The 12,502-nt window shown below is 56.7% G+C and overlaps 1 protein-coding gene across 1 annotated transcript in view; it reads right to left on the minus strand.

The window, feature by feature from the left end:
* Positions 1-654: 654 nt before the first annotated feature.
* The window catches only part of NTSR1 (neurotensin receptor 1), a 48,853-nt gene continuing 37,005 nt past the window's right edge, over positions 655-12,502 (minus strand). The window contains exons 2-4 of the mRNA XM_027976435.3: positions 7,813-8,014; positions 5,833-5,923; positions 655-4,861 (exon numbers count right to left, since the gene is read on the minus strand). Coding sequence (XP_027832236.2) covers positions 4,612-4,861; positions 5,833-5,923; positions 7,813-8,014 — 543 coding nt within the window. The 3' untranslated portion in view covers positions 655-4,611. The remainder of the gene's footprint in view (positions 4,862-5,832; positions 5,924-7,812; positions 8,015-12,502) is intronic.

Raw genomic sequence — 12,502 nt, forward strand, 5'->3', positions numbered from 1 at the left:
ATGTATGTGCATGCATGTCTGTATATGTGTGTTATGTGAGGGTGTGTATATGCATATGTTCACATGTGTATATGTATATGCTTGCGTGTGCATGTGTGTGCCTGTATGTATATACATGTATATGTGAGGGCGTGCATGTGCATATGTTTGCATGTGTGTATGTAAGTGCATGTGTGTGTGTCTTGTGAGTGGTGGTGTGTGTTCTCTTCAAGCACCAGGGTGTTTGTGTGGTAGCACATGGTGGTGCCCTGGGTGGTGTTCTCACCGGTCTGTCAGCCACGGTCACCTCCAGGTGGGACAAAGCTGAGACTTCACCCTATACTTTGTATTTTTCATATTATTTCACTTTTTCATGAAAGAGTGAATCGCTTTTATAATAAAAGATAAAGGTTTTGCATCTTGAAAGTTAATGTGTACACAGCAAGCTAGATGGAGTGGGGAGGGCACCGGGTGGAGACCAGGTTCAGACATCCTCTGCAGCCATCCTACTCCATCCAGGGTCCACTTCTCTCCCCAGAGAGCTGAGCTCACATTCCTTGAGGACTGAAGGGGGTTAGGGTGGTGGACATCTAGAGTCATGGCCCAGCTGGACCCCGTGCAGCTGCCCACACACTCCCACTCCCACCCCCATCCCCACCCCCATCCTGAGCATCCTTGGCTGTGGCAGGCAACTCCCTTTAAGTTTCTTTGTAGCTTTGCTGGGGATCCCTGAGGGTGCTGAGAGTACAACGAGGGCCCCCGTGTCTCTCTTCACTCCAAAGAGGGTAGCAGAGGTGGGGCTGAGGGGCCCAGGTGGTCAGGAAGACAGTGTCCAGGTGCTGGCCCCCACCCCTGGCCAAAGCCAGACTGCAGGCTGAGAACTGGCAACCTCAGCCGATGAATGAGGCCTGGGAGGTGGAGGCTGCTGCTGGCTGGGCACATGTGCGAGCACATGCATGTGCATGGTGGGGGTGCATATGTGTGGTGGGGGGCCCTCCCAGCTGGAGTGCAGTCCCTTCTCGGCCCCTCACTCTGCCACTCCTCCTTCCCTGACAAGCCCCCTGCCTTCCCCTTCTCCCATTCTCTCCTTCATCAATTCAGCCTGGACATGGTTTCCATGGTGTTCTGATAGAAATTGGAATTCAAATCATAATTGTGGGAAGCGGTGGGGGACATGTGGGAGGAGGGAGGGGATGGGAGGAAGGAGAGGGTGGGAGGAGGAAGAGGGTGGGGAGGAGTCAGGGTGGTGGAGAAGAGCTTCCCCTGTGTTCCAGCAGCCAGCCACCGGATGCTTTTTTCTTTCTTCAAATGTATTTCAAAATGTATGGAATTCTCTCCCAGGCCCTCCTCCTGTTGCCTAGCGACAGCGATGGGGCCAGAGGTGCCTTCCTGTAGGAGAGTGGATTCCTCCCCCTTCCCTGTGCTGGAACAGGGACCATAGCTCAGAAAACCTGCAGGAGGCAGGGAGTGGCTTGACCAGAGCTCTGGCCCTGTGGGACAGTGGTATCAAGGGTTTGGGACTGCTACCACTGACCCCAAATTTCTCTCCTCATGACTGGCCTGAAATTCCACTGTTAGAGTTTTATTCCTTTGGCTATTCTTGTAAAATGTCAGCATACTTATTGGAGCTTGCCAGTGAGAGTGGGCATCCTGAGACTTCCCTGCTGATGGGGCGGATGGCTTATAAGCACAGAGGACTTGAAGCTCACACTCAGCCCCGTGTCCCTTTGGATGGGGAGGCTTTGAGGAAACCAGGCTCATGGGGGCAGCTGGCAAGTGAATGAACGAATGAAGGGCAGTGTGGGGAAGACTGCTGGCCGAGGAGACAGAAGAGAAAGGCAGAGGCTGGCAATCTGGAAAGATGCTTTCCATGTTGCCCCTCCCCTCCCCATGTTGGGGTCCCCAGGGACTCTGCTGCTGCTATGAGATGAAGGCAGAGCAGGGGAAGAGGAGAGGGCAGCAGGGGACACCCTGCTTCAGGAGCCCTTCTGCTGGAGGATGGCTCTGGCTGTGTCCAAGGACAGGTGAGTGCCCCTCCCTGACCCGGCCCCTATCTGCTGGCCCCCAGGGAGGAGCCAGGCTGGTTAGAGGGGCCATGGAGACTGAGGTCAAAGAGTCACAGGGCCCCGCACCCCCTTGGGTGGGCCTCGCCTGTGCTCAGACCCCAGATCAGGACACTGGGTGGCAGGTGTCGCTGCATAGCCAATGTGGACCCAGGTCTCCACGTTCAGGCCCCATGGGACCTTGTGCTCAGGAGAGGCCCCTCACAGGCTGCTGCTGAAAGCTCTGTGGGCAGGTGGGACCTGAGCTGGGGGTCCTGGTCCCCAGCCCCCCAGCTCTGGGAAACGGGACCAAAGCACGTTTATTTTGGTAAAAGGGCCAGCAGAGGCTGTCGCTGACACAGTCACTGTCTGATGAGTGAGTGAATGGCTGCTGGCAGGTCCGTGGGGCCCCTCTCGCATGTGGGGGTGCATCACAGGCCCACAGGCTCCTTTACTTCTTTATTGAGGGGGTGTCCCAGTCACTGCAGGACATTAGGGTGGTTGGGCAGTGCACACTGTGGGGTTTCGCCATCACTGGTTACCAGGCTCATGGACACTGGACCCTGCGAAGGGACATGGACAGCACACAGAGCTGGCCTCTGGCATTCCACGGTGACCTGACCAGGAGCTGGGGTGGTTCAGGAGGGTGTCTGACAGGGCATGGACCCGGGTCCCCACTGACGTGAAGTGGGCAGACAGTAAGGTGGGCTCAGAGCTCAGTGGCAGGCCCTGCCCGTGTGCCCCCAGGAGGGTCTGGGTGGCGGGCGTCTCATCTCATTCCACATCCTCTCCACCCTTACCTCGGTGAACCATCCTTCCATCGTCCAAGCTTGGTCCTCCAGAGCCATCACGCTCAGCTCTGGCTGAATGGGTGGAGTTACCATGCCCACTACTCAGACAGGGAAACCAGGGCTTGGGGAATTGCAGTGTGTGCATGGTCCAGGGAGGCCAGAAGGGTCTAAGGGTCTGTCAGAAAGAGTCCAGGTCCTCTGCCTGAAGCCAGCACCTGGGACCAGACTGTCTTTGCTGAACTCCAATGCCCACTTGCTGAGCAGGGCAGGGGCTCCCCTACCCCTGTCCAGATGTGACACCCACATGGGAGCTCTGGGCTGGCCTTGTCCTCTGCGCTGATGGCCACTGTGTCACGGCAGGGCTGCCTGGCATGGGGACCAGCTATGGGCTGACTCTCCTGGCCTGGTTCTTGCTGAACAGCTTGAGGGAGGATTTGGGAGGGTCAAGTGACCCCCGATCAATAGCAGAGCCCAGATCTGACATGCCTGTGGACACTGCAGCATCTGATGTGCCGTTTCTGTGGATGGAGGCTGAGACCAGACCAGGAGCAGCTCTCAGATCCTGAGTCAGTGCCACCCATGTGGTTGTCTGCCCGTCTGACCATCGGTCTGACTGTCTCCCTTCTGGGCCAATGTGTTCCAGGCCCAGGGATGACTTGCTTTAAAAGGTCTATGTTTCACCTCGGTCTCTTGGCCACTCCTAGTCCGGCTGGTCCAGAGCAGCTCCCCCGGGGCCACCCTCCTCTGGCTCAGGGCACCTTCCTGGGGCCGGGCCGTCCTGTCTGGGACTGGCTCCCAGAGACCAAGGAGGCGCCTGCTGTCCTGGGCATCTGAGCTGGGGCCAGGCATGACGGACGAGTCTCGGTCTCTGCCTGGCTGCCGGCCAGCAGGCAGCCTGTACCCGTGGCTCCTCCTCTTCACCTGTGGCTCCAGGGCTGGCATCTCTTGGAGACATGGTCGACCCTCCTCCACCTCAAGTGTCCACCCTGAAGCAGCTTGGAGCCAGGCTGCAGGAGCTCAGCTGGACAGCAGAAATGAGAGTGCATGGGGATGTCCCTGTCCTGGACTGGGCCACCAGGACCCCACAGACCTGGCCTTGCTTCTGCAGAGCCAGAATGGAGAACTGGGAGGCTGAGCTGCCCGAGATGTCCCTGCAGGGCTTTGCTGCCTTGGCCAGGGGAGGACAGGTGAGGATGGGGAGGCCCAGGGCTGGGCAATGGTAGGCTGACCCCAGCCCTCTGGTGGCATCAAAACTTCCTGTGACAACACTTTGAAGGGGGTGTCGAATGCCTGCTGCACAAGGAGCTGACTTGGTCTTGAGCTGACTGGAGGTATAACACAGGCCCTCGGCAGCACCAGGCCAGTGGTGGTCCTGCCGGCTGGGCTCTTCTCAGCGCCAGCTCTTGGGGTCACTGCCCTCCAATGTCAACTGGGCTGCCCAACGGCCTGCCTTGATCTGCCCCTTTCATTTTTTTCTCCCTAAACATCCATTAGTTTGAGAACAAAGAAGACTGCCTATCACCCAACACAAATTTCTCCTCATTAAAGGCCATTTTTAGATCTGGGAGGAGAGCAATCTCTCTTGCTTTCAAAGAAGAGAGGAGGGAGGTGATGGGGAGAGAGGATAAACTGAAAAGAAATGGGCCCTCTGGGATATGGGTGCCGGGTCCTGGACCTTGGATGCCTGGGAGCAGGCCCTGGGATGACTCCCTCCAGCTCCCAGGTGCTGGGTGGATGGGGGTGGAGGCTGAGTGACCCCAGCCTGGTCCCCTGCCAGCTCCCGCCCAGCCTGCCCGGTGCTAGTACAATGTCTCCCGGGTGACGTTGCTGGAGAAGGTGTGGTTGCTGGACACACTGTTGGCCTTCCTCGAGAAGGCTGGCCCCCTCCTCCTGCGCCCCCTCAGGGGACAGAGACAAGCCAGGGTGGACAGGAAGATCTGGCGGAAGTTGGCGGAGACGAGGTTGTAGAGGATGGGGTTGATGGTGGAGCTGACGTAGAAGAGGGCGTTGGTCAGCATGTAGAAGTAGTGATAGAAGTCGTAGAGGAACCTGGGGGGAGAGGGCACTCAGGCCGGTGGGCCCAGACACACAGGGCGGCCCTGGCCAGTGTGGGGATATTTCATAATAACCTCCACGACTCTGGTTTCTCTTGAGAGGTTGTTCTGTATACACTCCTGCCCAGCACCGGTCAGCTGAGCTGCGGCCCCCCTCCCAAGGTAGGGTGTGCAGCTTACCTTGGCCACAGTCTCCACTTTTCCCTGCTGCCCTGTGGGTGTGCCTTTCCTGTGCAAGATCCCAGGCCCCCCAGGGCTGCTAGGCTCAGCTGGGGCCTGGCATTAATGGAACATCCAGGGTAGGAGCCCCTCCACACAGCTCAGACAGTTGTGCACCTCGACTTGCTTGCCTCCATGCACCGGGACCTCACTCCCTCACCTGGCAGCCCTGAATCTCAGAAACCCTGTGTTTGGGACTATGCTCCACTCCCTGCACCTTCTCCTCAATCAGCCTAGCTGTGCCCTCCCCAGCGGCTCCCTGTCACTTGGAAGAGCCCATGATCCTTGACCTGGAGCCCTGCTGTGCAGAGGAGCTCACCCAGCAGGATTCAGACCGCTGTTGTGGGAAGGCCAGTGCCCAAACATCACAGCATGGGCGTGATGTTCTTGGAGCCCCAGGTCCTCCTGGTGGATGACTCCTCCAGGCTTACAGGGACCCTGACGGTTGCCATCTCTCTACCCACAGCCAGCAGGGCCAGCCCTTCCTTTCACTCTCCAGACTCCCCCAAACCTACTGACTGTCTTAGGACCTGCTTTCCTTTTCTGAAGCAGCTTCCAGGGGTGTCTGTCCCTCCACGGCCTTCTGTGCCCCCTGCCCCATCACAGCCATGCCCGAGCTCCTGCTGGGGGACACTGACTCCCACCCCTACCCTGAGCAGCCCCTCTCAGTGCCCCAGCCCCACCTGTTTTGGGGAGCACGCCCCCGACCTGAGCCTCACCCCCTCGGTCCCTGCCTCCTGTACTCACGGGGTCCACTGTTCGTCTGAAATGTAGCAGAACATGAGGCGTCGCACGTGGTAGGGCAGCCAGCAGACCACGAAGGCGATGACCACGGCACCTGAGACATGGAGACACTGACCTCAGGGAGCTGGAGGGAGAGGTCCTGGGATCAAACCCAAGTCTCCAGCATTGCAAGCGGATTCTTTACCAGTTGAGCCACAAGGAAAGCCCAAGAATAGTGGAGTGGGTAGCCTATCCCTTCTCCAGTGGATCTTCCCGACCCAGAAATGACCATGTGATTCAGCAGTTCTACTCCAGGGTGTGTGCGTGTGTGTATATATATATAACTGAAAGCAGGAACTCAGATACCAGCACCTCATAGCACTGTTCACAGGAGCTAAAATCAACAGAGGATGCATAAACATGTGGTCCTTGCATACAGTGGAAGATTATTCAGCCTTAAAAAGAAAGGAAATTCTGGCACAGGCTACAAGGTGGATGAACCCTGAGGCTACCACATCACGTGAATAAACCAGTCACAAAATCCACAAACACTGTATGATTCCACTTATATGAGCTCCCTAGAGGAGTCAAATTCATAGAGAATGAAAGTAGAAGGTGGTTTTCAGGGGCTGGGGGAGTGGTGAGAGCTTGTTATTAACGGGAAGAGTTGCAGCTTTACAAGGCAGGAAGGGATGGTGGTGATGGCCCCATAGTGATATGATTGTCTACACAGCTGCCAAACTGTGCACTTAAAATGGTCAAAATGGTAAATTTTACGCTGGGTATATTTTACCAGAATGAAAAAGAGAGCAATAAAAAGCCAACTGCTTGGGAAAACTTGGGGCTGACTATGCTGTCTTGGGGAAGAGAGAAGCGTGGTCCCTGAGATAATGCCATTGTCTTGGGGTTGTAGAAGGATCTGTGGGGGGTCTTGGGTTTGGGGCCCACACCCAGACTGCTGTCCTGACCCCACAGCCCCCGAGACCCACTTGGGGGTCTCCGGAGACCGCAGGCCTGGGGTGGAGAGGCCCTGATAAGGGAGCTGCCTGCTCGAAGCAGCAGAAAACACGGGTTGGAGGCACCAGGATTTCCAGAAGGCCTATCCACACACAGCAGATAGAGATGCTGTGGCCTTGCCTGCTGGACACTACCTGCTGGTCACTTGACACCAGGCTGCAGGGAGCCGAGCCAGGCCAAGGGCTAAACATGCCCGAAGTGACTCTCCCATCAGTTTTAGGACACAGATGAAGGCAGAGGTTATCATATCTGGGAAATACTGGAGTAATAAATGAACAAAATGAATTTTACCTGTTTCTTTTTACTGTTTAAAAACATGGTTATTGGACCATTTAACATCTCATGTGGGGCCTGCAGGCATCATGCTCCTGTTGGGTAGAGCTGCTGGGACCTTTTCCTCTCAAGACTAGTGGCTGCAGATGGTGAGGGGCTAGCAGCCCGGGGCAGAGCGGGAGATGGGAGAGGGGCTGCTGGGGCCGGTGTAAGGTGGGGGTGGATGCTCTGGGGGGCTGAGTGGGCCGGGGCTGCCTCAGGAGAGTGGGGAGGGGTAGGTGGTTTTGAGGACCCTTCCTCATGATGCCATCTGCAGGCCCAGACCAGGCCAGGGACAGAGGGATGGAGGCTGGACCCTCACAACTCACAGAAACAGAGGGTCCACTCCACCTGACCCTCCAGGACTTCAGGACGCCCTGTTAGAACCTGTGAGGGGGGACGGTACCTCTGGCCTTTCCAGCTGGCCTAGCATGCATGAGGACCCCAACTCTGCAGCCCCGGCTCTGTGAGCAAACTCCTTGATTTGAAGCCATGCGGAGGCTTGCTAATCGGTGAGTGGGAGGACGAGTGAGTAAATGAAGAGCAGCCTGATCCTCGGAAGAACTGGCATCCAAGCCTCGGCCTGACACGCTCGGTTCCCCAGCTCTCTAGACCTCCCTGTTTGTGGTACCAAGCTCGCCCCCACACCCACCCCGAGGCCCAGAAGTTACGTACGTAAGACCCGGACGCCGTGGCGCAGGGCCTGGACCCGGCCGGGCTCGACGGGCATGCTGAAGGAGCGGTGCTGGTCCCCGACGGTGCACACTTGGCCCGGCTCGGCAGCCTGGCGGACCATCACGGTCAGCTTGTTGGCGATGACGGTGTTCAGGAAGGCGATGACCACCATGGGGAACACGAAGGACATGAAGGTGTTGATCTGCGCGAGAGGGAGGAGAGTGGCTCTGAGACCTGGGTGGGGATGCACCCTGGGGCCCACCCGCCTGCTGGCCCTCAGAGAGACAGAGGAGGGTGTCCCTGAGCCCCAGGCGGGGATGTGCCCTGGTGCTCGCCTGCCCACTGGCCCAGGTTCAGGGGCTGGAGGCGGGAGTTGCTGGATCTGCCCATCTCCAGGCCAGCTCCGCCGGCTGGCTTGAGGGTCTGTGGACTCTGCCACCTCAGGGGGCCCCCAGCACAGGGCCCAGCCTGGAGCATCCTGGCTGTGGTGAGGGTCTAGGCTCTGTATTTCCAGGTCTGGACAAGGATGTGGCCCCGCCTGACCTCTTTTCAGCATGGCCCACCCAGCGTCCCTCATCCTGCATGTGGACAGCTCATATTAGGACACAAAGCAAGGACCCTGCCTACTGCCTCTTTCCCCACTGCCTCTCAGTGCGTTGAAGAGCACTTCCTGTTGGCACCTCCATCTTCTGCCTCTCTTGGCCTCTGGGGAGACCGAGGTGCTGACAGTCTTGCTGAAATCACCGGCTCACACCTGAACTTGAGCCAGAGCCCGGCCCTTCGGCAATACTAGGCTGATCCACCTTCGCAGGCACCTGCTCAGCCCGAGAGGCTGTGGCCTCTCTGAGAAAGTACTGTTGTTCCCAATAGGGACACAAACCTCCAGGGGATGTGTGTGACCCTGACCGGTGATGGGGAACAGGTCTCCCACGGTCCTGAACCACCTCCCAGTGGTGGTGGTGATTTAGTCTCTAAGTCATGTCCAACTCTTGCGATCCCATGGACTGTAGCCTGCCAGGCTCCTCTGTTCATGGGATTCTCCATGCAAGAATACTGGAGGGGGTTGCCATTTCCTTCTCCAGAGGATCTTCCCAACCCAGGGGTCAAACTGGGGTCTCTTGCATTGCAGGCAGATTCCTTACCTTCTGAGCTCTACGAGAAGAGGGGAGTAACACCCTCTGGTGTAAAATTGCATTTGGCTCTGTCTTATGAGTGCTCAGCCCCACCGAGCTTGGGGGACAGGTCTGGAGACTTGAACAATGAGGGGCTGGTGAAGCTGAGGGGCAGCTCTGGGCTGGGGGCTGGGTAGGGGTGCAGGCCCAGGAGACAAATCAATTCCCATGAGTCACCATAGCCAGGTATAATTTAACAAAACGAATGTATCCAACACAGATTTTAAATGTCAAAACATTTGAAATACCACACCTTGCTGAGCACAGACAGTGAAACAGCCACATATGGGGGCTGAGAGCGATGGACAAAGGCCGGCCCAGGCTGGTGGGTTGCCGAGTCTGGTCTGAGGCCCCAGTGGATCCCTGAGTTGGAAGAAGGCCAGGCACTGACCTTGAGGTTCCAGGGTGGGGTGAAGGCCCCAGCACTGCAGCCCCCTAATAGAGGTTTGAGGACAAGGCTTGGCCAGCAGGGGATTCCTGCTAGTGCAGAAAGAGGGGGTGCCTTCCCTAGGCTTCTCCTGCCTCTCCAGCCTGGACTGTGGCGGTGCCAGGGGTCTGCCTCATTTTGCCAGGGTTCCCAGCATGGATGGGGGCTCAGGCTTCACCCAGTTCTGCACTCTACACCCCACTTCTGGGACTAGGGGAGCAGCCCACTCCCAGCTACAAGCAAAGAGGAGTGAATCTGCTCAGCCCTGTGCAAGCCATCCAGGAAACACCGGAGGTGCAGCCACAGGAGAGACAGAAGGGGAAGGAGGAGCAGCCAGACCTTTCCTTCCAGATAGAGATGCCCTGGTGTGGAGGGCCCAGCCTCAGCCTCATCTGTGTGTTTGTCCCAATGACACATGAGACCATGTGGGCATAGAGAAGCAGACTCTAAAATTCAACTGGAAAAAACAATGTAAGAGTGGCCAGGACACTTTTGGAGGGAAGGATGGCAGGCCAGCAGGGAGGCCTTACTCACTATGGGAGCTCACTAACAGACACGGCACAAGATTTGTTTGGTGCAAATCACTCAGGGGAGCAAGAGAGGCCCAAAACGTTCCCAAGGAGGCAAACATGGTAGATGGTGGAGGTGGCGTCCAAGCAGCAGGGGAAGGCGGTGACAGGCCGCAGAGCTAGGGGTGGAAGCTCAGGGCCTGCTGCATCCACTGTCCCTTCCCAGGACCTCCCTCTGCTGCCCAGGAACCGCCCACCCCTTCTGGATTCCTGAACAATGAGCACAGTCCATAAGGCCCAGGTGGGTCCTCTTTGGACAAATGCAGGGTGCATGCTCGCCTCTGTAGCAGTCATGCTTATCCTCTGAGAACGGCCCCAGGCCTGATGCTCAGGAAAGAGATCTCACCTCAGGTTGAGGGTTGGGAGTCTGCTGAGTAGGAAACTGCTTTTGTGGCCATTGATACTGTTTTCTCACCTCTGAGGGAAGGACCTGCCTAACAGTGAAACTCCCACAACAGGGGAAAGGAAAGCACCCTGGGGACACTGAACACCCGGATCCAGCTCTGCCAGCAATCATCCTTCTTGGACTTTCAGTCCTTCTTGTGCAAAATAAATATTCCTTTATTGCCCTTAAGAAATAAAAGCCACAAGTCTGCTAGAAGAAATTATGAAATTTTTGCTATCATGATATACTATTGGAATTAAAAAAAAATAAAGTAGTTTAGGCACTGCTGGAAAATTCTGCTATAAAAGTTCAGTAGTGGGAAAAAATTCTCTCAGTCCCAGGAGAAATTGCTGTCCCACTGTACCCTCCAAACACTCCTGAGTCAGACAGGACCATCAGGAAGCTGCAGGACCCCTGACCTGTCCACTGGTTAGCTTTGACCTCAGGCGGTCCCAGAGGGGCATGTTGGCTTCAGCGTTCTCATCACTAAGAGAGAGACAATGACAGTGCCAGGCTCAGGGCCAGAAGCAGAATTCATGCTGGGTTACCCAGGACTAGGGCTGCAGCCTGAGGTGAGAAGGAGTGGGGTGGGTGCTCTGAGGCATTGCCTGAGGACTCCGGGCCTGGTCTCTGCCCTCCAGCATTTGCAATTTTGTGAGAGACAGAGAGTGAAATGGTTAAACAATGACAAGAAAGTGGAACAGGACACAAGTCTGTCTGGGAGGGGAGGCTGTCCCTGACCTGCCCACAAACAGGTCCAAGGTGCCAGTGGGAAGCACATGGCCTGGCGCAGCCCCTGGCCCTCCACAGCCCAGGGTCCTCAAGCCAAGACAACTCCTCTGCCACCCTCTTCAAGGCTATTATCCTGTGCACTCTTTCTCTGAGGAGCCATAGCTGGTTTTGTGCCGCCTGTCTCCCCTTAATTGATTCCATTGTGTTTAGTAAAGAGCCGGCCTCTGGACTCCCAAGCTTCACAGCTCAGCAAGCAGTCCGTGGTGAGTGGGAAGGTGCAAAACACTGCTCAGGGTGTTGGCAAAACCCAGCAGCTTGTGCAGCAGCTTCTGAGGCTGCGGGGGGCGAGGGAGGTGGAGAGAAGGGACTTCCTGTCTGAACTTCCACTGTGGAGCCACTGGGATGACCTCTTTGGGTGGGCAGAGGTCACTCCCAGCAGGCGACCAGCCCAGTTGGGCCCAGGGTTTAGGGACCACCTCCTTCTAACCTCAGGGAAAAAACCCTCCTCACCCAGCAAATGCTGAAAGTCCCCTCCCTTTGTGCATGCGTCCTTGTTAAGTTGCTTTAGTTGTATCCTACTTGTGCGACTCTATGGACCGCAGTCCGCCAGGCTCCTCTGTCCATGGGATTCTCCAGGCAAGAATACTGGGGTGGGTTGCTTTGCCTTCCTTCAGGAAAAAGTGAAAGTGAAGTCACTCAGTCATGTGTTAACTCTTCGCGACCCCAAGGACTGTAGCCAACCAGGCTCCTGTGCCCATGGGATTTTCCAGGCAAGGGTAACGGAGTGGGTTGCCATTTCCTTCTCCAGGGGGTCTTCCTGACCCAGGGATCAAACCCGGGTCTCCCACATTGTAGGCAAACGCTTTACCATCTGAGCCAAACTCATGGGTCAAACCCATGTCTTCTGTGTTACAGGCAGATTCTTTACCACTAGCACCACCTAGGAAGCCCTCCCCTCCCCTTGGCCATTGCCAAAGGCGGAACAGTGATGTAAGTCACTCCAGGGTCCTTGTGTGTCCCTATCACTCAGCACAGCCTTGCTCAGAAAGCAAGAACCCAGAACATCTTCAACACCCACTGCCTGGGCTTCTTGATGAGTTATGATGTATCCGCACCACAGGGCGCTGTCAAGACAGAGAATGACCGACAGAGAGGGCCAACGTCATGGTTTAGTGAGGAGAGCAGGAACAGAGCAGCTGGCTTCTCTGTGGAGTAAGAGGCCAGCTCTACACCAGGCGGCTCCCTGGAGAGAAGCCTGACAGAGGCCGACCCAGGGAGAGGGCTGGGAGCTGGGGGCTCTCGGCACGTCCTCTTGACCTTAAATGAAATTAATGAATGGAATGAATGCACATCCTGTGACAGCTGCCCAGGTCCTGTACCCATGGTGACACGCCAACCACACACC

Source organism: Ovis aries, chromosome 13 (assembly GCF_016772045.2).
Source record: "Ovis aries strain OAR_USU_Benz2616 breed Rambouillet chromosome 13, ARS-UI_Ramb_v3.0, whole genome shotgun sequence".
Lineage (NCBI taxonomy): Eukaryota > Metazoa > Chordata > Mammalia > Artiodactyla > Bovidae > Ovis > Ovis aries.